At 39.1% G+C, this 25807-nt stretch overlaps 2 protein-coding genes across 3 annotated transcripts in view; both read left to right on the top strand.

The window, feature by feature from the left end:
- Positions 1–2898: 2898 nt before the first annotated feature.
- On the top strand, positions 2899–14028 carry LOC107095755 (galectin-related protein-like). The gene is made up of 5 exons (XM_015392013.1): positions 2899–3390; positions 3816–3908; positions 4020–4108; positions 5060–5246; positions 11245–14028. The coding sequence occupies exons 1-5, from the start codon at positions 3358–3360 to the stop codon at positions 11386–11388; spliced, it is 546 nt and encodes a 181-aa protein (XP_015247499.1). The 5' UTR covers positions 2899–3357; the 3' UTR covers positions 11389–14028.
- A 4036-nt stretch (positions 14029–18064) lies between these two features.
- The window catches only part of LOC107095756 (zinc finger and SCAN domain-containing protein 31-like), a 10121-nt gene continuing 2378 nt past the window's right edge, over positions 18065–25807 (top strand). Inside the window, exons 1-2 of one of the 2 annotated variants that reach the window (XM_015392016.1) lie at positions 18065–18405; positions 20546–21249. In XM_015392016.1, coding sequence (XP_015247502.1) covers positions 18207–18405; positions 20546–21234 — 888 coding nt within the window. In that variant the 5' untranslated portion in view covers positions 18065–18206 and the 3' untranslated portion in view covers positions 21235–21249. Of the gene's footprint in view, positions 18406–20545; positions 21250–25807 lie in introns of those variants that run through there. The other variant, XM_015392014.1, reaches the window with a different exon arrangement.

Here is a 25807-nt window from a genome sequence, read left to right as displayed (position 1 = left end):
GTGACAGAATTTGGATGGATAAATGTAACTAGTTTATACCCACCTCTGGTCACCATGTATGCATCATTTAGATCCTGTTAAAATCTTTAACTAGGCCATTTTTTTCCTCATTGCTGTTGTGTTCTTCTCCAGGTGGAGCACATGGACCCCCACTTCATGCTGTATCCGTACCAGGATGTAGATCCCAAAATGTGTGTGAGGTGTCAGGCGTTACTTTTATTAGAAAATAAATACATTTTTCTACAGATTTCAAAACTTTTTTTCTTGAGCTGAATATGTTGAACTATCAGGGATGTTCTGTGGTTTAATTTACACACCAAAGTTTAAAGAAGACCAAACAGCTGAGAAAAGGCTCTGGTAGATCTTTGGATCTTTTACTGTAGCAGCACAAACTCAGATTGAAAAAGACATTCTCTCTCATGGTAAGATCTAATTATTTTAACTAATTTTCCAGTCCTAGAATTACTGATACCCCTTCACTGCAAAAAGTAAACTAAAGGCTAGAATGTTTTCTTTAAATGAATGGATTTGTACTTTATTTTAATGGGAACTGTAAATAATATCTAAAGAAAGTGTCACAGTCTTGGTTTGTTAGTTCCTGTTTTCTTGGTTTTCCATTTGTTGTCCTCTGCTGCCCCCTTGTGTCCTCTATCCCTAGCTCTGTTTTCTGTTCTGCCCTCACCTGTTTTCAATACCCTCGTTAGCCCTCTCTTTGTCTCTGTCCCCTTTAAAAGCCCTCCCTCTTCAGTTCCTGTTCCCTGGCTCCTAGAGTTTTGGTTTTCCCCTGATGTCTCCTCGGTTCTGGTGCGTTTGTTATTTTCTGTCGGATTTTTGATTCCTGCCTCAATTCCTGTGAACATCATTAAACCCATCTAAATTCACCTCTGCCTACCTGTCTCTGCATTTGGGTCCTCAAAACCAACACCAGACATTGACAGAATATGATTTTTTTTTTTAAAGAAAAAATAGAAAATGATCATCTTCTATTGTCTTACTTGAAATGCAATATTTCTAATTCCAGTATATCTAAGTACAGCTATGATCTGCTTCCGCCCTCCAGCTCCGCCTCTGTCTTCACCTCCTTCAGAGGATGCAACCATCTGGTCTCTGACAGAAAAATACTGGAGTATAAAAAGAAAAAGGATCAACCTTTTGAACAATGGGACCTAATCCAACACTAGAAAACAGAAGATATTTCTACTCAAACATTTCTGCTCTGAATAAATGTTTGCAATATTTATTGTTTTTTTTATTTGTTAAATTTTTTAATGTTTCATTTTGCTAACTACAAAATAAGCACCTCCTTATGGATGATAATAAAGTATATTTAGAATTTTGGTAGCATTCATTGCTGCCATAATTTATAAGCGGAAATGTTATCAGAGGCGTAGCCAGAGCATTTTTTTTAAGAAAGCGGATAAGCACCAGAAACTCAGGGTCAGTCTACACTGTTCCAACAGGAAAATTAATGAGAAAAACATCCACATTTTCTAAATAAAGACAAACTATACTTTTCTACAACCTTTGCTGACAAGTAGACACATATATTTAAACATCAGTGCTTTCTAAATAAAAGGTATACTGGATCAAACTCTTTCAGTTTTGAGATCTGGGGTGTAAATCTTTCCATCGTCATTACTTACTTACTTGTATCAATAAACATTCTGCCTAAAATGTATATTTGTATGCACTAATATCTACATAAATTGATTATTTGATAAGTTTTTATTAAAATTGGTATTTATCTATGATTGCACTGAAGACTCCCAGATGACTTGCAGAGACACGTTTTCTCTTTAGCATGTATAACACAAAATCTAGTTCTGAAAAGAGCATGAATTCTGTATTTATCATCTTTGATAGTTTATTGATGTGTATAATTAACCACAAAAATGTCAATGTTTTGAATATTCCACTTGAGAGTATTACTGCTGCCACCATCTGTATTAGAGGGAAAAAAATGATAGGGGTGGCCAATGATCAGTGGGGTCAGAAGTACACACATTTGTTATTTAAGTAGAAGTATAGATACTGCAGTTTAAAAACACTCTGGTAAAAGTTGAAGTATCAACTTGGCCTCTTTACTCAAGTAAAAGTGAAAAAGTATGTGCTCCAAAAACTACTTAAAGTATAAAAGTATAAAGTAACCTTTAAAAAAAAAAAAGCCAGATGCCACTACATGAACTGAAAGCTCAGTTTTACGACTATTTTGAAAAATTCTTTGAGATAGGGCCAAGGATGAGGGGGGTCTTGTTGGTCTCATTCTCCTGATACGCTCTCCTCTGTGTCCGACCTTTCAGACATTTCAACATCTTTTTCTGAATCCTACATTGTAGCCTGGCATAGACAATTCACGTTTACAGTTTGAAGAACACCTGCTTGCTTCTGATGATTTCCTTTAGCTAACCAATGAGTGTTTGCGTTATATGACTCATCCAATCACACTAGTTTTCACTAGATGTGGATGGAGCCAATGATCTGCATTGGATGGAGCACATGACATGAAATAAATATTTATAAACATTAAACTGAAGCCAAGAGTAACGAGTAACGTTTGTTTAAAAATGTAAGGAATAGAAAGAACAGATTCTTGTGTGAAAATGTAATGAGTAGAAGTCAGAGGTAGGAGGAAAATAAGTAATGGAGTGAAGTATAGATACCTAAAAAGTGTACTTAAGTACAGTAACAAGTTACTTGACACCTCTGCCAATGATTGGTTAAGGGTAGCCATGGCCACCCCTGGGCCCCCATCTAGCTACGCCCCTAGTTGTAATGTCTCCAAACGTCCACAGCGGGGCAGAGTGGTTCAATTAAACTGATAGAGTGGGAGAGAGAAAAAAGGGCCAAAAGTCTAAGAATCTGTCGCTTTATTTGTTAAAATGTGTTTCATTTGTGAAAATGTGCGCATTTTCATCCTATTTTGCACCCGTTGCTCTCCTGTTGCTCGCAGCAGCCTTTAAACCAGTCTCCCCACTCCCTCCCACATCCAAACGCTCCTGAACTGGAAGCAGTCCAGGGCTGTGGTTCCAGCCTGCTGACAAAACCCAAATCAGCCCAAAGAGCGCAGCTCCTAATTGGCTGAAGGAGATCTGTCCGATGATTAGCGCTCTGCAGCAGACGGTGGATTAAAGCTGTGGGTCTCTCATTATTAGAAAGCGCTCGTCAGCACATCTATCCACCCATCTTAAAGGGAGGCAGGCGGCTGCGCTCCCATTTTTCTTCCACCATAGCGAAAGGACGGAGGGAACATCAGGGACGTAGGAACTGGGAAATCCTCCCGAGGCAAGTCCCACGACGCTGACGCGCCACGCTCCCCCACGCCGCGGCAGGCTTTCATCCTGTGCTCTTCGGCTCAAGATGGCGGTGCAGGCAGCGGAAAAGGACGGGATAGTGAGTATTTTCCAAGCCCGATCAGTGATCGGAGGCTGCGGTGGTGCGTTTATCTGGTGGAGGTCATTACGCGCCGTTATCTGGATGTATGGTTGTTGTAAAGGTGGGGGGGCTGAGCGATCAGAGCGCAGGGGGGGACTCCTCTTTCATCCAACTATCATCTATCTGTGGGCCTGAGAGGAAGCCAGGAAACCCAGTTTTAATGTGGTGCCTTCATCCAGGCTGCCCAGCTGGAGATCTGGATGCGCTCAAAGCGCCTGGTGTTCAATCCAAGCAGCTCCCTGATCCACAGGGATGAATAAACCTGCCAGATCTTCATTGTTGTTGTCCGCATGCGGGGCTACAATAATATCAATTATTGATCTGGGTGTCTAACTTCAGCCCTGACTGGTTCTAAGCTCCTGATCTGTTCTGTTCTCTCCAAGAACATGAGCATGGATGAGGAACACCCGCTGAACGACTCACTGGGGAACTCCGGGCTGATCTCACCCGACAAGGAGGATTTATCCCGTCTGCTGGTGAGAAATGCGCCCCTCTTTATTTTCTGTATCGCTGTCTTTGAGCAGAGTTATCATCATGCAAATGAATGACTGATGAGTTTATCTGATTTTTTTTCCCTTTGTGCGCAGACTGTGCCTTTCAGCGGGCGCATCCGCGGCGGAATGCGGCCGGGCAAGAAGATCATAGTGATGGGCATCGTGGACCTGGAGCCACACAGGTGAGATAAAGGCCCCAAAAAGCAGCTGATCGTCCTCATCTCTGCATACTTAACATCCTATATAAATCTGTGTGCACTGATTGTTTTTAGATGAGATCCTTTTGTTCTGTTTTTCTTAAACAAACTTGCAAAGCCACTTCATGAGACTGTGGACAGGAGCACTTTAAATATGCAGAGACAGGGCGTTTCCTCACCAGCAGGGAGGACATGAAAATGAAGGGGAAAATATGAGGAATAAGGAGCAATGAGGCAGCTTTGTTAGGGTGTGTCCTTACACTGTATGCAGACTTGTTCTAAAACTGGAAAAAAAAAACTCTCCATGACCTCATCTTGTTCAGAGGCTGCTGCTGGCAGATGATCCAAAGTCTAAAGTTCATGTGAAAATAGACTTTTTTCCAATTTAGAAACTTCCTCGAGAGATGCTTGATTATGTATGAGCTGCACAGCTGCAGGGCAGGATGGCATCAGGGATTATGCATAATTAACACACACATGGTGAGCTCTTACACAGCAACAGCAGAATTATTTAAGTCTCATCCCAGATTAGCTAGAGACATTAGCACATTTATTGCCCCCACTGGTAAAGATTTGTTTAAATGGATTCATTTTTTATGTCCAGAAGTGACAAACTCTCTGAGAAGGCATCATTTCGAGGAACAACTGATGATTTATGGAAAAGCAGCTCATGTGTTATTAAGCAGGGTGGAGGTTCCGTGGTGCTGTGGGACTGTTGTCGGCATTTAAAATAACACAAAATCCATTATCTTCCAACACCCTCTCAGTCCCTTGACTTAGGAAACTGAAGAGAAGAGATGATGCTGGGCAGGAAAGATAAAAAGATGGATTCATAGGTTGTTTTTTTTTTAAACATTACTGTCCAGTTCACGGTCTGAACTCCTACGTCTGCTGCCCTGTAGAGCATCCTTCCTGACTTGTTTCTCGTCTCCTCAGCTTTGACGTTAGCCTCACCTGCGGGCGGGATTCAGAAAAGGACAAGTCGCCGTTCGACGTGGCGCTGAAACTCACCGCTCGCTTCAACGATCGCCAGTTTATGCGCAGCGCCTGCGTCTCGGGGAAATGGACGGAAGAGGAGGCATCCACCGACTACTTTCCTTTCATCCCAGACCAGCCATTTAGGGTAAGTGCTCCTCTCTTATCTCAGCATAGGATGAACCCCATCCCCAGAGACCTGTAGGGTGAGAGTTCCATCTATGGTTGGAACATTAATACCTAAAAACAAGAACTGCATTTTTGGAGCTGATACTGGTGAAGCCATTAAAGGTGGATCTGAAGGGATTAGCTAAGCTATTGAATGAAAGCCAGAAAAAATCAAGTAAATAACATAAGCTTAAAGGTATAGAGGATGATCTTTTATTTCCGGGTGGATCATCTAAATAAGTGGTCCTCTTGATTGTCAATCATTCTGGTGATGTGTTTAGATAAAGCTGTCCTACGCGGTTGTCCCGTGTTCAACCCTCCCAAAGTTACAAAGTTGAGTTTTCAAGAAGGAGCATCAGTATGTACCAAGTGCTAAATACTGACCTGAAAAGCATTTAATATACATTTTAAAGTAAGCTAATCCTTTGGTCAAAACTTATAGTGTTGCTTTAAATGACATTAGGGAAGCATCTTTCTCTTCATTCCTCTGAGGTCCCATGTGGCATGGTGGCCAACTCCCCCAGTGTTAAGCTGCACTTCTTGTCGGTGAAAAGTTTGCATCTTTATTAGCTAGCTGCTTTTAGTTTATATAGCTTTCACTTCTTTGTATGTTCTGATTTGCGTCATTTTTCAATTATTTTTGGAGTTATCAAAATGTGTGTTTTTGCACCTCTCAGCCACATGTTTGCATAAGGAATGGATGTGGGCGTGGCTAAAGAGCTCTTTTGTTGTAATGAAATTCTATCATTGGGTTGGTTGAATGATCATCTATGAATGTAAGAACTGTGCAGCATTGTGTCACAAGGGATATTTTTTAAATTTACAGGTAAAGCATATTTTTAAAGGCTGCTTAGGATTCAAGAGGATTCTTTACATGCACCATACATTAACTATAGCTGGTTTTGTTAACAACACTCTTCAGTGTGGAAGTTGTTACTGATGTTAGCAGGCTCTATTTAGTTATCTGAATCTGTAAGGTATTAAAAAAATACCAGGAAATGTCAGAAAGGTTTGTTTATTTTTGGAAAGAAGCTGCATTTTTAGCCTAGAGACTTTTATTTTATTATTCAGCTGCTGCAACAGGGAATTGGTGTCAGCAGATGGCAGAAAGAAAAAGGTATTTAAGCAAAATGATTCAGTTTGATCTATTAAGAATCCAGCTGAATCTGCCTGTGAGGAAACTATATAAAAAAATGTTTGCAATATTTTGGAAATATCCATTAATACTAAGGCGCCATGACTTTAAACCATGTAAAAAGTGCATATCAGCATTGTCTGTTGTTCGCATCATGGGGGATAGGAAGGAGAATCTAACATCTTTGTTCTTGAGTTTGTGAGATGATCACCTATGCTGCACCTTCTCTGTCTAATGTTAACACAGCCTGCATACGATCAGTGGTCTGTTTACAAAACTCGCATAAGAACAAAGTCCTCTGGGAGGGAGGAGGCCTCCTGATGAACAGCTGTGACTCATTGCTAGTAAAGATCAGGACCTGTTGGCTCATTTAATTTAATCACGCTCTAATAAATTCAGAATATTGCATCTGCTAAAAATAGGACGAGCTGTTCATCCGCCTTTTAATCCTGAACTGCTGCTGCACTCACTTTTTTTTTTACCATTCTGTTCACAAAATACTTTAAGACGCGGTTTCTGCGGGTTCTACGTACTCGCTGCCATCTACTCTCTGATTAGGCTTCGCTGTCGGAAGCTGGAGCGTGGAGATTAGAGCCGCCATGTTTAAAACTAACTGGGAAGCATGTGGGCAGACGCCTGACATGCTGTGGTTTTACAGTGAGAAGGCTCATTTCTGCTCAACTGTTAATGGATGTTTCCTTTGGCCTAAAATTGGTGCAGAAGTCATCGAGGTCCTTATATGGTTGATGTGTTTGTTACTGTATTTGGTCAAAGTTGCACTCTATGAGTTTGATGTTTATCGTTGGTTTTGCTTCAGGGTTTTGAAAAAAGCATAGAGAAGAAGATTGGGCGGGGTGGTGGGGGTTAAATGGACCAAGTAATCTTTCCCAGTTAGAGCCTGAAAGAAATGAAATATTTGAAATACCTGACTGAGGGGTGAAAGAGATTGAAATTAGGATTAATGCAGTTATTTTTTTAACCATTATTTTGTCAGGCATTTTAAAAAAAATCCTGCAAAAAACATTAAATCAATCATATAGGCAGAAGAAAGATACCTTGCAGTGCAGGCTAACATTAAGTATCCACAATCATTTTCAAGGGATTTTCGGAAGTGTAAATATCATAAAGGAGCTGTGATTTTTATTTTTATTTTTTTTTTTTCCACTTTAAAGCCACCCAGTCTTAAATATACTCTACTGGAATTTTAAGACTTAGGCTTGGACTTAGACAAACTTGTGTACAGCTTCAAACAGTGAAATAAACATTACCATTTAAAGTGCAGCAGTGATCATTATGTAAACAAGAAAAAAAATAATGGCGCAAAAAGGCATTAATATGGAAATGTCTGTTAGTGCAAAATAAATATGGTGCAAAATGCAGCACTGAGTTGTGTCCTATTTAAAAGAATTATAAAAATTCAGCCACGGTGGTGCTGCAAAATAATATTTTGAATGTGATGCAGAGGCCAGTTTAAAGTAGAACAGTTCAACAGTCTTATGGCAGCAAAGAAAAAGCTGTTACAGAATCTGCTGGACCTGCATCAGATGCTTGGAAGTCTCTTCCCAGAGGGCAGCAGTGAAACAGTCCATGATGGGGAGGGGTGAGCGGTCAATAATAATGTTACGGGCTCAGGACACGCTGCGCTGGGTTAAAAATGTCTTCTTGGAGGGAAGAGGAGCCCCGATGATCCTCTGTGCTGTTCTCAACACTGCTCTCACCTTCTTCCAGTCTGAGGCGCTGCAGCCTCCACACCACCCAGTGAGACAGCTGGTCAGAACGCTCTCTATGGTGCTTCTGTAGAAGGTGAGGATGGGTGGGGGCAGGTGGGCTCTCCTCATCCTCCTCAGGAAGTACATGCGTTTTGTGCCCTTTTGATCAGTGATATGGTGTTTACATTCCAGGTGAGGGTGTCTGTGATGTGCACCCCCAGGAATTTGCTGCTTCTGACCACCTCTACAGCTGAGCTGTTGATGAGCAGAGGAGCGTGGTTAGGACCGTTCTTCCTGAAGTCGACAATGATGTCATTCCAAAAAAAAATAAAATGAAAAACAATCTACTGGACTTTGTTTCCAAGTTTGGAGACGTTTCGCTTCCCATCCAGGAAGCTTTTTCAATTCAAAATGTCCGGAATAGCTTTGAGTTTGAGGTTTTAAGAAACGTCTTCAAACTTGGAAACCAACAGAAAGTAGCGCAGCACACTGAAGTGCAAGGAAAATGCTTTATTTTTTTGTTTCAACAAGGGCCGCAAGTAACGATTAACTTGCTAATCAATTAATCCGTAGATTATTTATTCAATTAACTGATTAATAATCAGATAGTAGAAGGATCCTTAAGGAAGATTTTTTTTACTGAATTAAATCAAGTGAAACTAAAACTTTTCCACTTCAGGGACTCTGGGTAGAGCATTTTTTTTTAAATATCTTTGATACAACATTTGTTTGTTTTTTTGTTTTTTGCGATTTTGGTACAATTACCATATATATATATATATATAAGTGGGTCGCTCTGTCAGCCAAAGGCATGTTTTAGAGTCTCTATGCTTCAGTTAAGGATTAATCGATCACTAAATTATTTGACAATTATTCTGATAATCGATTAATCAACATTTAATCCAATTAATTGGTTCAGCCCTTTCCATCCATCCATTTGGTCTGACACGCTTTATCCCGAGTGGGGTCACGAGGGGTGCTAGTGCCCATCTCCAGCTGTCTACGGGCGAGAGGCAGGGTACTGTTTCAGCCATAGTTTTAACAAAATCTCAATATTTTTATCTGCATTCTTATTCAAGCTCCAGGAGCTCCACTGTTCCAGGTGCAGGTTTCTGGTTTTGATCTCTACCATCTCTGCTCTACTTGAGGCTGAAAATGCCTGGTATTCTTCTGCAGAGCGGCTCATGCTTGGTCAGTTTGGATGGAGAGTGTCTGTGAATTGCTAAGTCTAGGTCTAGCCACACATTCCCAATTGAATTTGTATTTGTGCTTTGACTAGGACATTCAATCATTTATCTAAACAAGGTGTTTATCAATCCCAGACCCACAGACTGATGGAGACACAAAGCCAGGACCCTCTTGTCATGCTGTGCTTGGTGATAGCTGGTTTAGGGTTGCTGAGAAGGGATGGAGGGGTGGTTCCTGCGCAGACCCAAAGGGTTTTAGAACAAATTTCCACCTGAAAATATACTGTGGTTCGAAACCCAGTGTGAAGCGGCCGGGATGAGGATCAGTGCCTCCAAATCCGAGACACGGTGGAGGGACTATGTTTCTCTGCTGGCCTGGGAGCGCTTTGGGATTTCCCCGGAGGAGCTGGCCCAAGTAGCTGGGGAGAGGGATATCTGGGCCTCCCTACTGAAGCTGCTACCCTGTGACCCGACCCCGGATAAGCAGAAGAAGATGGATGGATGGATGAATGAAGATCAGCTTTTAATGCAAATTTTGTGTTTTGTTTTTTTTTGTTTAGTTTCTTTAACTGTAGACTATATAGCAGATGTTAATATTCTGCTAGATTCATTTGTGATCAAGCACAATAAATCTTAACATTGCTTTTAAAATTCCGGCCTTAACCCTTTAAAGCCCGATCCAAGAATAAAACAAAACAGAAAATTACTTTTTTTGGTTTGAATTCCTTATTTGCCCTTTTATCAAAATATGTAAAAAGAAAAAACAGAAATACATTTTTGATATTAATAATTTATTACTATGTGATAAGTCAAGATTATTTTTTGTGTAGTTTTCCACTGGCTTTTATCAGGTATATCTGATTGTGTACAATAGGATTTTAAGCAAAGTTTTTACCATTAAATTATGCAAAACATTTCAGAAACCGTATGTATCAAATACGATACATTTGGCATTATAGGGTTAAAGACCATAGCTATAATTTCCAGCCCTCCCGGGCATTAGGTGGGACACTTACGCCTTCCTGCTCTCGTTCAAACCTTCAGTTGTACCGTTTGCCAGGTCTGCCATTGCTAAACATTAGCAAATGTTCAATTTATGGGCCCAGAAAAAAACCATCAACTCCTACATGACTTCTGGGCCGTTTTTTTTCATTAAATCACCCTAATTTTCTTCTCTCTTGGTCTGCCTCAATCCTAAAAAAAAAATGAATTAAATAAATAAAAATCCTCAATGTTTGCATCGTAAGCAGAAGTAAATATTTATGTTTTGGACCTGTCAAATGTATTACTTTAAAGTTATAATTTCTTTATTTAAAAAAATAAAATGAATACTTATTCTGCACCGATACAGACATTCTGTGGATATATTATTTAAAAAAAAGAAAATTTAGATGTAAACTTGGTAGCTAAGACCTTTAAAGGCTGGAGACCATGTGTTTTTAAAGGGTATCCCAGTTGGGACCACAGACAAATCTTAGGGGGTGAAACCCCCATGATGAAGACCTCTGATCTAAGCCTAACTTTGGGTATCTGTGGCTTGATGTTAAGGGTTGGTGCCTCACTAGAAGATGAACCTGCACCCCTCAAGGCTTGTTATGTTTGACCAATAATCTCCTTTTTTTTTTTTTATTCTTTCCTGCAGGGCTAATTAATCCTAAGCGCTGCTCAAACAAAAGGTTTTTAAAAACTTTTCGGGGTCACCTTAAAAGATTTTTTACCTTTCCTTCCACTTTAGCAAATAATTCACTGCTTCATGTTGGAACATCATCCAACATGGCCCAGAAATGGGTTCAAGTTTATGATTGTTTGCTAACAAATTGAAAAGTTTAGAACTCAATACATTTGTAAGATATTTTATGTGTTTTTTTTTTTTTTCAATCAAATGTATGCAAAAAAATTTGTTCACTATAAGTTTTTTTTTCTTTCACCCTCCATCTCTCTCTGCAGATTGAGATCCACTGCGAGCACCAGCGCTTCCGGATATTCGTGGACGGACACCAGCTCTTTGACTTTTATCACAAAGTAAAATCCTTGCCCTCTATCGACACGGTACGGATACAAGGAGATCTACAGATCACCAAGCTCGGTTAAGCCTTCCTCTCACTGGAGTTCCTAGGAGTGTTTAAAGCAAAGACTTGATTATAAAACACAAACACACATTCGTCTGTTACATCATCATCTATCCTGCCCCGCTGCAGCAGAGTTCCACATGGGGGAAACAAAAGCTCTACAGAGGGAACCATCTAAGGTTTTACTGCTTTTTTTCTAATTGGTCTTCAGGACTTGATTCACCGCTGGAAGTCTGTTGTTTCTCGTTTATTTGAAATTGTTTTTTTAATCATTTTTTTTATCCAGTTCTGCATTTGTGATTCTGAGCGCTTTTAAAGTGTAAATTCTTCACAATTCATAAATAAAAGCAAACTTCTAGAGTAGAATAGTAAGGAGAAACTATGAGCTAAAGGAAAAAAATTTTTTTTCATTTTTGTTGCTTATGATCACGAAATTCAAGGATACTTCTGCACAGAAAAAAAAGTTCACATATTGATCAAGATTTGCGCAAATTTACCATTAGAGCAGAATGTGAGTTTCATAGCAGATCCAAAATGACGTTGCTGCTTCATCTGTGTGTTTGGATTAGATCTTCCAAAGCTGGAGGCATAGTTTCAGTTTGAATTAAGACTCTTGTTACTGCAGAACTAACTGAGTGTCTGTGTAGACGAGCTCCTCTGCTCTGCATAACGTTTATCCCAGTTTACACGATTCTCTGCAGCTTCCATCGACCTAAATACCCAAAAAATAAGGATTATCTTGAGATGTCCCATATTTTATTTGCTGCATTTGTTGGCAGCTTCCTGCTGTGGTTTTTTGTGGCTCTTGCTGATAGGAAGCTGAAAATCATCTTGAAGTTGCCTCTGGATGGTTTTGTTCATGGCAGGTTGTACAAACGTTGCTCTTATTTTAGTTGCCCTTCAAACCTGGTAGCAAGACTGAAATCAGGATCAAATCATTGTCGGTACTTTGAATGTATGATGTGCATGTTTCCAAAAGTGTGTAGAAGATGTAGTGATGTACATAATTAATTTAAAATGTTTACTAGGTTTTTTGGGGGGGTTATGTGGACTGTAACATCACAGTTCACCAACTTTTGTGTTCTTACATTCCTATTTTGGTCTCCTGAATCATTCCTCACCAGCTCACGGTGAAGATAGCAGCTTTTCCTAAACTCTACATGCAATGTACTGTGGTGTGCAGGAGAACTTGTTTCTCAGCTCAACTGTAGTAAAACTGCTAAAAGTCTTACTTTCTGCTGGTGCTGCTATTAATCCTCTTCCTATATTTACCTTTTACATTGCTGCCATTTCCTGCCAAAGCTTCATATATTGAAATATCTGAATATCTCACTGCAAGAAAAGGATTTTAAGGCTTTCGAGTCAGGATGAGTTCATTTAATGTTTCTAAATATGATATTTCCCATCAACTATCGTCTAACAGACCAATTAAATGGAATTAAATTGAACTATTTGGAATCGATGCTATATGCAGTTTGTCTCCACCGGTTTGTTGAGGTGTTTACTATAATCAGCAATATGACCCTAAAGGATCAGCTTTCTGATTAACCTCACTTCTGCAATTTTCATTTCTTTTATGCACAGTGACAGCATTAGTCATGGAACCTGACTATCTTCCTAAGTCTTAATCCTGACTTTAGGATGCGCTCTTTTGGAATTTTTAACTGGGAGGTTTGAAAATTTGAAGGGAAAAAGAATGCATCATGATCTGAATTTGTTGCTCTTTTACAACCTAAATGGATACATATAGGTCTGGATTACTTCTAGGAAGCTTTAATTTGATTATATTATAAAATTATATTTGTAAATTAGCAATTTACTAAGAGGTTTACCAAAGGATGACATTTAGGTTTAGAAATTCAGCCTAATTGGTTGCATTAACCTAAAGTTCCCTGTTTTGTTTTTTTACTTGTCTAAAATTTAAAAATAAATGAAATCCATGTTAATTATAACAAGTTCAAAGGTTTTCCTATTGTTGCCTTGAGCTGGGAGGTAGCCATGACATCAGTGCATAACTGAGGCGCTGACTTCACTGGCCAGAATTCCAACCACCGTATCTCTGGGGATTTTTTGTTTTCATATTCATGCAACATTCAGAGCTGTAAAGGAGTCTCTGTGAGCCCATGTATGCACTAACTGTTCTTAATAACATCGCTGCTGCATGAGCCCCGGGTGGTCTGAGTCTTCCTGAGTTCAGTCCTTCTTCTTTGCTGGCAGGCCTTCCTTTATTCCTGGAACAAACAGGAAGTGTGCGCGTTGTGGAATGCGAGCGCGTCAAGAGATCCTGGCATCAGATCAAATCAGCAATGTGTGATTGTGAATTAATGGTGGCTATAATCTCTTTTTTTGAATAATTACTGTTTGCATTACTACTGCCTGAACATGTTATGGTCTGTGTGACTGGTGACAGTGTGTTGGCAGTAGGTTTCAGTACTAGATGTGTTTCGTTGAGTCTCTTGTTGGTGGATCCTCCAGCCGTCATGAAGTTTGCAGAGTTGACGGCTGCAGGGATTACAGGGGAGGGAGATACTGTAAACAATCGGGGGGGAATTACCGGCCTCAGACCAGGAGGCTCTGTGTTTACATCAGGCTTTCATGTTGGAGTTTCATCTGGTCGCTTTAGTGGGTTGGTATCAGTTTCTCAGTGTAACGCTTGTGGGGGTAAAAAAACCTTTTCAGCATTTTTCACCAAAACTGAAAACAAAAGAGTAAATCAGTTTATGCTGCTGCAAAATTGACCAAAAACAATCTTAAAATGGTAGAAGTTGGCTAAACCCTGTATAGCTAAACGTTTGGGGAGATTATTTCTTCCACCATCATTCTCTTAAGATGTTTGTCTTTCATGAACCAAGAACAGAGCGTTCTTTCAAAGAGCTGATCAACAGCAGCAGGTGTGGGAGGGGCAACCGAGCATTATTTTTATCAAACTCTCACTGCTCTGGCACATTTTCAAGGATCTTGTTTAAAGGGCTTCAAACTGTTCTAAATGTTAGAAACAGTAAAATTTCTGCAGAACCTGGTAAAAACAGAGCAACATCACAAGGTACTCCACTTTATCGGCTTGAAGGCTACTGACTCCCAGGAGCTGGTGAACAAACTCTCCCTGTTGGTCTCCTTATGATCCAATGAATTTGGGAAGTTAGCTTTTGTAACAACAAACTGTCTCATTATTTGACCTACAAAGCTCCCTTTTAGAATCAAAAAAGGTAACCGCAGAATTGAATGTCTCTCTTTCTGATTGTAACCAGATGAACTTTTGTTTTTCCTCCTCCGGCTCTTATTAGTAAAAGAATCCACTTTATTTTTATTTATTTTTTGCTAAATTTTACTAGTGTTTTTCCTATGTTTGAATTTAGATGTGGTGGGCGTGGCCTCAGGGGATTCGTCTTTCCCTACTAAATGAGTTATAAAGCATAACGCAAACGGACTCGCCCATTAACGTTTTTTTAGTCAAGTATGCAAACATTCATAATTTTTTTTCGAATGCAATACTTTCTGCATTTAATTGGACTGTTCTTAGATAAATATATGTATATATAAATATGATTTGAAATGTCCTGTTCCAATGGACATTTGTTAAGATCTGGAGTGAATAAGTTCAGTGATTTTCTTTAAAAATGCAAAAAAAACAAAATGGGCCGTCATATGAAATACTTGATCCCAGTTATTTATAAAGTGTCCTCCTAGTAGAAGTAGGCTGATCTCTTTTATAATGTATTATGTGGCTGTACAGGTGTTTTTCTAATCATTTATTTCGGTGTAATCTGCAGGACCATGTGTGTTAACAATGAGCCGGCGCCATGCTGTTGAAATAAAGGCATATTGAAAAGTTCCAGTTTCTTCAAACATTTAATTATTTTCCTCTTGCTGATTTGGGGGTTAACCAACCAGTCTATATAGAATGATAATCTCATTATGCTTGATATTCTGAATCTTTTTGATCCGATCACAGATGTTTTTTTTTTTTTTTTTTAACTAGGTAATTATGAAAGAAGCTCTTAGATTTACATGAACGTCTTAGTCAGTCCATCAGAGATGGTGGTAAAGCAGAAGATTCTACTTTTTTTCTTTTTTTTTGTATAAAACACTGACTTTGCAGACAGATTTCTCATCATGCACAAACTCACTGACTTGATCTTTCAATTCTGACCTGTAGATGAGAGAAGCAGCAGCTACAACCCTGAAATAAACATAAATGCACAAATAGATTTAATTTTTAAATAGATTTAATTTAATGTCTTAATCTGCAGGATCTAAAAAAAAAAAGCATTTCAATTTGCGGTCGGGAAAAAATCTATTTCCTATCAAATCCCATCATAATATTTTAGTCTTCACTCAGGTCGTCGCATACCTGCAAGGTTACACAGTGTCTGGGTGAAAGGGGCTGTTTTAAACAGAAGATCATTTTTTCCCATCACAGTTCAGAATCCTTCCTCTCCAGGTTCTTCAACATTTTACTTTTTTTTTCTCACACTGTATGTAACTTGCTCTTGAACCTGTATGGGGAAAAACTGTAGCCTTTTCCAGGCTCCTTAAACCTGTGAGAGTCAGAATAGGCAGGAATATTGCCAACTGCATCTGTCCTTCCTTGCAAGGTATTCAATATAATATTGGCTTGAACGGGGAACAGCAGATCTCAATTTCGTGTTAAATAAGACTCAGACTTTTTTCTTAAAATAAAATGTTTTGTAATGTTTAAAAGTGCCTTTTAATGTGAAGTCCTGTACCAACTAACTGAAAAACACACTGGCAACAAAGAAAATTAAAAACTGCATAAATGTATACACCCCTAAGCTAATACTTTGATTCTCATTGTTTGGCAAACTGACATCAGTCATGGGGAAACTGGTTAACCACAATTAAAATTTAAATGCACACTTAAATGCTCACTTAATTAAAACCAGGGTTTACACATTGGGTGTTGAAAGACCGCTACAGTAGATCCTCCTATCTATCAACACCCATAATAACTTGTTTAAAAAAAACAAAAAAAACCTTAGCCATTGCAACGTTTTATTTCCCTTTGGGATTAACAACGTATTTTTGAATTGAATTGAATTTTGAAGGATGTCAACATAGCCTTCACAGCACAGCCACAAGGAGATTAGTGTCCAGTCTAAATGCAAACTGTAAAATGCAAGCATTTTAGTAATGTTTTAAAAATTTGGTGACTGAACAATACCGAAGGAACACCATCAGGCGGTGGTAGCATCATGATCAAGAGTTTTTTAATCTTTGAAATGTTTTTATAGTGGCTGAAAATATTTCAAATGCTTTTTAAAATGCAGAAAATATTTGTTTTTGTGGCCAAAAGTAGCCTTTATTTTCAAAGTACTGTGACAGGAAGTGGTTTGAAAAGAGGAGGAAGACATGCAGCTAAATTTGAACCTTAAAGGTATAGTGGTGGATGTTCTCTTTCTGGGTGGATCATCAAAATAAGTGGTCCTCCTAATTGTCAATCATTCTGGTGATATGTTTACGTTAGGACGTCCTATGTGCTCATCCCCATTTTCACTTAAGTGGTGAGTCTGACATTAATGGACAAATTGCAAATCTTCTTTTGGAAACTAAGCTTGTATGAACGATGCAAACAGCAACTTTTAAAGAGTGTGCATGAGGAAAATTGGGCTTGTGCATGCTTTCACACGTGTTTAATAGACTTTTCCTCTTGGGAGCAGGTACAGGGTTCTTGCATGTGCATTTTTTTAAAAGTGGTGAGGGTGGGTCTTTTCAAAAATTTTGTGAAAATCCTCCACTATACTTTTAAAATTCGAACAATGGAAGGCTGTGTCGAGGACTGATGCATATGTTTGTTGATCCCACCTCCTGGTTTTATTAGAGGACAGTTAAAGTTTGAGAATAAATCAGAGGCCACAATTTTTTTTTTTTTTTTTAAGAGGCCAGAATTAAATCGATAAATTCAACAGGCCACGTAAAATGAAGCGTAGACTAGAGATCTCCAAACAGTCTGACAGGGCTGAAGAAAATCTGCAAATGTAGATGTTCATAGGCTCCTTTCGAAAAAGAATAGATACCAATATCTAATAATTATATAATCATTTTGATAAATAATTAAAGTAATTACTATACATTTTTAAATGCATGCAGCTGTAATTATGGAAACACACAAAGATACAAACAAAAGTTTTTTTTATGAAAAAGGTTTTTATTTTGTTTTTGAGATGAATACAAATAATTTCCCCGAGAATTAGAGGGCTTCATTAATAGGTTTGCAGCTATAAAGACAGATCAGTCTTTATTTTGAACAAGCTGTTATTCTACATTTTTCATCAATTTGTTCACCAGATATTGGCATCTGCCTCTCATTAAACAAAGAATAAACTTTAATCTCCATAAAGTGAATTTTGTTTGTGTCTGATGGACAAAGAAGCATCACCACAAAGCCTCCTCACTGAAACAACTCCCATTTTAACCCTCACTGCTGCTTAGTGGCCTGCCTATCCCTCTGCTTATTTGCATCCCAGTGACACCAGATAAACATCTTAAACTGGGAACATTTCAACCTTTATGCAAAGAAAAACCTTTTTACTGGCAGGACATTAAAAAACATTGTGACACAAAGGTCACAATAAGAATATAGAAAACAACAAGAAGAAAAGATAAACAAGTGAAACGTATTAAAGAGTTGGTCCTCTGGGCAGCAGGGGGCGCTAAAGAATTTCATTTTTAAATGTTTAGTAAGCCTGTAACAAAAGACGAAATATTAATTTAATTACTTTGGATCGGTCAGACAACAGAACAGCCTCCCTGCATTAAAAAGCTGGTTTATTGTATTTTTTTTATAGCATTAGTTTCCTGGCTGTGCTGGTTGGTTCCAACATGTCGGGGATGCAGCAGCTCAGGCTCCTGGTTAGCGAGCGGCTAACGGCGGCTGCAGAGGAGATCTTCGGGCTCTTTGAGAAAACAATAACGGAGTACCAGGAAGAGGCGGTCCGCTCCAAGAGAGAAATCATCCAGCTGAGACAGCAGATCGAGCAGCTGACCGTCTTACAGCCCCGAGTGTCTTTGTTCAAAGAAGGTTGGTGACGATGCTGTCAAAGCAGCTGTTGCTAAATCAGCTTTAAAAACAGCTCTGCGGCCATCACTGTTACAGTGACGTCAATAATGTTGTTGCATTGGTTGATGTAAAGTAGCTACATTGCATTTTGCTTATAGAAGGTGTGTATTTATAAATAGATAAATAAACAAAAGGTTTTTGTCAGGTTTAATCAAACTAAACATTTCCAGTACAGTCAGGTTTTATTTATATTTCAAGCAGGCATTTCCTTCTGATGGGTCATGTTTGTAAGGCTTTGATATGCCTATACTGCAAAACATATCTCTCTTTAACCACCATATAATAAAACTGGCTTAATTAATTAAAAGTTAGATAATTCATTTTCCACATACCAAAGAAAGAAAATTAAAAACAATCCACTGGACTTTGTTTCCAAGTTTGAAGACATTTGCCTCCCATCCAGGAAACTTCTGCAATTCAAAATTTGAGACTATCAAAATTCTAATCCAATTCAAAATTTTACTCTTTTAAAATTCAAAATTCAATTCAGAATTTTAGACTTTCAAAATTCAAAATTCGATTCAAAATTTTAGACTTCAAAAAAGGTTTCGTGAAAGGAAGCGAAACGTCTTCAAACTTGGAAACCAAGTCTTAGAAGACTGTCTGTTTTGAATTTTTGGAATGACTTTGACATTTCACTTTCCATCCAGAAAGCTTTTAATTCAAAATTTTAGACTTTCAAAATTCAGACTTCTATTCAAAATTTTAGACTTTCAAAAAGCTTCCTGGATGGGAAGCGCAACATCTTCAAACTTGGAAACAAAGCCCAGTGGATTGATTTAAATGTTCTTTTTTTGGAATTTTTTGGTTTATTTGGTTTAAATGTACCAATTCGTCCCTGTAGGGATGATGTTCTCAGGCCTCCAAATGTTAATCTGATCAATTTTAGAGAATAAGATCATTGCACACGTTTCCACATGTAGGAGAACCTTACTAAACCATATCATCACAATGATTGACAATTAAGAGGATCACTATTTTGGATGAATGAATATTTTAAGTCACTATAAAAACATTTCAAAAATGAAAAAAGAATCTTGATCATGATGCTACCACCACCATGTTTCAGACTGATGGTGTTCCTTTGGTATTGTTCAGTACCTTTTAACTTTAAGATGCTAGACATTTGCAACCTGTAATCTGGACTTTTTATGTTCCAGTCATGTCATTATGGGGCTTAACATATTCACATGGTTCACATATTCACATATTCAGTGGTTTATGCTCTTGGGCTTATAGTTACCTTCTTGGCAAAAAAAAACAATCTTTGGGACGTAGGAACATGCCACCCCTTACTGGTATGGGATTATTTAAACAGATGGACGCAGCACCTTTAGTTGTCCTGGAAAATGAACCCTTGGCTGAGCCAGACTTGGGGAGCTCCACACATCTCTTCTTGATGTCTGGGCTGATTCTTTAGATTTGAACATCATGTCATACAACAAGTCCCATCCACAGACTAGCATCCATTTTTCTTGGATATCTTAGATTAACCTACAGTAGCAGCCATTCAAAATGGCCCTTCCCAGTCAAACGCCAGCTGACTGGCAGCCCACTTCCATGCAACTCCCAGCAAAATCCCCTCCAACTTCCAGCACCCTCCTTCTCCTGGGTGTGTATATTTTTTACTCTGACTCCACCCTTTCACTAAATTACAGGGTCTGACCAGGGGATGTTGCTTCTCTTTAGATCTTAATGTCCACAAATAATGATAGAATATTTTAGTACAAAGATGTTTAAAAAGTGGGGAAATTTTGAATGGCTGCTACTGTAATATAGTCCTGAAAACCAAGCTTCCCAAAACTGGGTAAAAGCTTTGTGACCTTAAAGCCTGGGGTCTTTTAAATTGAATAAGATATGAAAAAAACATTTTTTTCTTTATGAGATGAACATATTTTTAATCAAGCCTAAAAGTTTTTTTTTTTTAAACCATCTTAATGTAATATTAAAAACTAAAACGTTGCCTTTTATTAGCGTTAGTGTAAAATCATCATCATTAGCAGTTCATTTATATAAAGTGTTGTTTTTTTGTGAATAAATACAAATGTGATACAATATTCCCTCTTTCGCTTGTTTTTCTGTCTCCTATCTGTGGATTCAGCATCAGGGACCCGAAGCACGCCTCCAGCTGAAGGACAAAATGAAAGCGGGGACCATCGGCAGGTTAAAGAGGAGCAGCTGGATGTCTGCATCATCCCAGACCTGGACACTGACTCCTCAGACAATGTAAAAGATTCAGCGTATGAATCAGAAGAAGCCCTTCAAAGTGACCCCCATCTATTACCGAGTGTCAGCTCCATTACCGTGACACTAAACAGCAGAGATAATAGCGAATGGATCAGGCAGATTGGGACAAACTCATTACATTGCGGTCCGAGTCCTGGCCATGTTCCATTAATGCAGCTGGAACACGTCCTGGATAGTAAGTCCTGCCGTCTGTGTGGCATGTCCTTCATCAGGGACTGTGACCTGATCAGGCATGTGGACGAGTCCCACCAGGGGCAAAAGGCCTTCAAATGCTTCGAATGTCACAAGGAGTTCGCCCGGAAAGATAGCCTGACTTTGCATTTGAGGGTTCACACGGGTGAGAAGCCGCATAAGTGCCCCTTCTGCGAGAAAACCTTCACCCAGACTTCAAACCTCAGGGTCCACATGAGGAAACACACAGGCGAGAAGCCGTACTACTGCAGCTCGTGTGGCAAAATGGTGGCACACTCCTACCACCTGAAAACATGCTTCAGACGATCCACAGCGTCAACGGACATCCATGGGAGGAGGTCTTTAAACTGACTCTATAACCTCTGAATGAGTTTATAGAGTCAGTTTATAGAGTCAGTTGCCTTGTAACCCCCAAGACAGTGTTACAAGGCAAGCATATGGTCCTACCCCCCATAGTGTTGGCCGATATCAGAACCAAATTGCTGCAAAACAGACTGTTTGCAACATTTCTCTTTGAGTTTCAGGAACTTCCAGGTGCTTGAACAGATGAAGAGAGTGGAGGAGCGTAGCTTCCCTTTATGTGTGCCTGGTTGCAACAAATACTCCCTTGCTTTGGTCCTACCATGCTAAGCTGCTCATCTTTATCTCACTAAAGAATGCTAATATATATCTTAAAAATGTTTTATGACTTTTCTGAGACAATGTTGATGCTTTTTACATTTTCTCTATTAAACTGCTTGTCTGAGGTCATCATCAAACATGCTAAGAGCAGTCTTCAAAACATGATTAAACCATGTTTATTTGCATTTTAGTTTATTTCTTGAGGTGATGCACTATATACCATAAGGTTAAAGCCTGGTTGTGTCGCAGTTAACGCAGACATGCCTCCACCCCTTTCGCAAACACTCTGCTGCACCTCTCCAAAATTGTAGTTGATCGCAGACAGTGCCGCAGACACGAGGCCTCTGATTGGTCAAATCTACGTACGCTCTACATTATGCGTATTTCCTGTTTGGTAACTAATGGCAGAAACTCTGGATATAGTGCCGTCCACAACGCCTGGCACACCCCCGACACCGTCCTAGACACCGTACAGGACACCAGTTTGTAGCTCTGAGCGACGGTCTGTTGGTGTGCTTCCGAAGCCAAAACACGAAGCGCCACGGCCAGTCTTCCGGGAACATCACGGATGAACTGTGTGTCGTCTGGCATTGGATGAGGGTTGTTTATGGCGAACAAGCTCGTCAAACCGACACACGGACACCCACAATCCTAGCTAGTTCATGATTATCCCTCTTGCGTTGTGGCGTGGAATAACATAGCACAAACCACGCTTCAAAATTGGGCATGAATCTAAAATATCTGTATCATACCTGCGACAAGCTCACTGCAACACACTGCTGCGGGAGGATAACCAGCCCTTAACACCAAAGGAAAACATTAAACTCAAAAAGACTAGATTTATGTTTAAATCCAAAGACGAAAAAGTTCCCTCCTGGACGTAGAGTAGGATTCCATTTCCGGTGTAGATCGGGCACAGACTGTTAAAAGAAAAAGGATTTTAAGGTATTTATTTTCTCACGAAATACATTATTAGCCTCTAACACATTATAGTTTAGTACGTTTACTATTTCTGGGGAGGGAATAACGTAATTTAGGTCTTTTTTTACTAAATAAAGTGTCGGGCGACCCAGATGTATATCTGGCTGTGCAGGCGCAAATGGGCTGATGGTACGGATCAGACTTCCTGGACGGATCGGGTAGTGCACTGCTAACACTAAATACAGGAGGAAACCCAAGAAACACAGATTTTAGCAGAGGTTCACAGGTCTGCCACATTTAGGGACAGATTTTCCAGATTAACAATATGTCTTTTTGATGATTCGGGTCATTTAATGTGTTTACTTTGGAGTAAAGGAGACACTAACAAGATGGACTGCATGGTACGCTATGCTAACATGTCCGAGGTGTTTATAAAGCTGGAACAAGCTTAACGGTTTAAACACAACTACAATGTTAACATTCAGGTGTTTTCTGATATGCTCGTTACATTTGGATTACCAAATGATGATCAAAAGTCATTCGAGGGGAATTCTCGTGTCTGATAGCTGCTAAGGCTAAGAATCAATTAACTAAAGGTTATTGATTTCTCATTAAGCAAATCATTTAATAAAACATTATTTGGCCAAATATTTTATTCACCTCATTGATTATCATTGTGAATTGGTTTAAAACACCAAGAATTGCCCTAAATTAGACAAAAGCTATTCTTCAAGATAAACTTTGGGTGTCAAAAAATCCATGCTGTACTGTGATATCATTGCGTCATCTCATTATGTTTTCATCCAAGTTTCTCCTTATATGTACATAGTAGCTTAGTTTAGTTTCACTGATTTTAGTCAAGAGTTTTTTACTGAAATATGTTTGACTTGGAGCTGAATGATTTCATTAATAAACTCATATTTTGAAAGGAAGTTGTGGTGAATTTATGTGCAGAGTTATTTTCACCATGATTTGAGCTTGATTCACACTTTCATTTGTTTGTCTAACACACAGCCAGTACGGCGTATGTTCAAAGACAATGCAGCTGGGGAAATAAGTATTGAACACGCCACAATTTTTCTTAGTAAATATATTTCTAGAGGTGCTACTGACATGACATTTTCACCAGATGTCGGTAACAATGAAAGAAATGTCATACATCAAAGAAATCAAACCGAAATTAAGTTATGTGTGATAAAGTGAAATGTCTCATGGAAAAAAGTATTGAACACAGTTACTGAAATGTGTTTAATACTTTGGATTAAAGCCGTTGTTGGCTTTAAGTTTTTGAAAGCTGGAACCTGAGTCCACCTTATGAAATTGAGTTTCCTTGTCTGAGTGTTCGGGTTCATTGTCTTGCTGAACTTACAATGCAGCTATTGAGTTAATCCCTTCCTGTTATCATCGCAGTCCCACCCCCTGTACAGGAGAATGGAGGACCTCGTCTATTCAGCCAGTCTGATAATCCCCTTTAACGACCGACCTTTCAGAAACTTAGATAGGTATGGGGTATTGCAGTGTAACGAAGCCAAACGACCACCTTTCCAAATGGGTGGACTCCTTCGTCTGTTCCAATTTGCATGTTTTCAAAACAAAAACAAGGCTTTGTTGGGCGACTGTATAAAGCCTGGAACTCAATGCTATTCCTAACATTTTGATTTCAAAAAGCTTCCTGGAATGACTATGACCTGGATGACTGAGAACCGTCACAAGCATATTTACAGTTCAACAGTTCACTTCAAGATGCAAGTAGATGTAGGTAGAAATAAGTCTCATGCATTGCTCAGGCATGAATTTGGCCCATTCTTCCACACAAACAGTCTTCATATCTTGAAGATTTCGTGGGCCTGCTCTATGGACTCTGATCTTTAGTTCTTTGCATTGATTTTCCTATTGGATTCAAGTCAGGTGATTGGCTGGGCCATTCTAGCAGCTTTATTTTCTTTCTCTGAAATTGAGAGATTCCTTGGCTGTGTGTTTGGGGTCATTGTCTTGCTGAAATGTCCACCCATATTTCATCTTCATCATCCTGGTAGATAGAAGCAGATTTTTATCAAGAATGTCTCTCTTCATTTTTCTGTTCATTCTTTCAATTATTTAAAGTTTTCCAGTAACATATGCTGAAAAACAGTCCTATGCCATGATGTTCCCACCCACAAACTTCACTGTTAGTATGGTTTTTTTTGGTATGATGTGCAGTGCCATTTGACTTCCAAACACATATCATGGCATCCAGATTCTCCCAGTATTTCACAGGCTTTTCTAAATGGGCAGCAAACTTTGAACGAGTTTCAACCTGCTTTTTCTTCAGCAGTTGAGTCTTGCATGGTGAGCTCACATACAGGTCGTGGCGATTTAGTGCATTTCATTGTACCTGCTTATTCCAGGTCTTTCTGGAGCTTTCCACTTGTTGTCTTTGGCTCTTGGACAACTCTTCTGATCATTCCTTTCACTCTTCTGTCAGAAATCTTGCGAGGAGCACCTGGTCTTGGTTGGTTTAATGGCGAATCAATGTTCTTTCCACTTCCGGATTATGGCTGCAATAGTGCTCACCGGAACACTCAGAAGTTTAGAAATCCTTCTGTGACTAATGCCATCATTAACGTTGCAAAGGTCCTTTGAAAGCTCTTTACTTTTACCCATCATGAGATGTTTCTTGTGTGATACCAGAGACACCTTTTTATTGGCCATCATTTGGGACTGAACCGGTGTGTGTGTTCAATACTTTTTTCCCTGTGCCATTCCACTTTATTACACATAACCTAAGTTCTGTACATCTATGATTTGATTTCTTTGTATGTGTGGATTACATGGATTGTTAACAGGCTTGGATGATTTTCGGCCCTGGCATTTCACCGGCCCCAGTGACTGCTGCTGCTTAATGAACGCAACTCACCACATCATCAGGGTTGCCAGATGTCACTGACTCACGTTTTTCAGCCCAAAAAATGTTCATAAACCGCCTGGATATACGAAATCTTGCCCAATATGAACCAAAATCTATTGATCTCTTAGGCCATAATTCAAAAGAAAACATTTTTTTTAACCCATAGACGGCTATCCTAAACTGCCAGATTGGGAAACATCCCAACCTGGCAACAATGCACGTAAGACGTTAGCCTTTAGATGCAAAACCCCATCATGCACAGCAACATATTTTTGCAAAATATTTAAACATAATTGCGCCAAATATAAGAGGAACATAAAAGTTTGGTTTAAAAAAAGCATTTTAGTTTTATTATAATTTAGTTTGTTGCAAGGCTGTAGGAAATAGGATTATTTATAAGAGTTTAGAATAAAGGGAGCTACTCTGGTCCACACGCCAGCACAGTAGATGGCGTTAATACATCCTAACGTTTGATGTCACCTGCCAGTACAAACC

This window comes from Cyprinodon variegatus, unplaced genomic scaffold, assembly GCF_000732505.1.
Source record: "Cyprinodon variegatus isolate N-32 unplaced genomic scaffold, C_variegatus-1.0 Scaffold569, whole genome shotgun sequence".
In the NCBI taxonomy this organism is placed as follows: Eukaryota; Metazoa; Chordata; class Actinopteri; order Cyprinodontiformes; family Cyprinodontidae; genus Cyprinodon; species Cyprinodon variegatus.
Note: the sequence above shows the minus strand (reverse complement) of the source record. Positions and strands in the feature narration are given on the sequence as shown.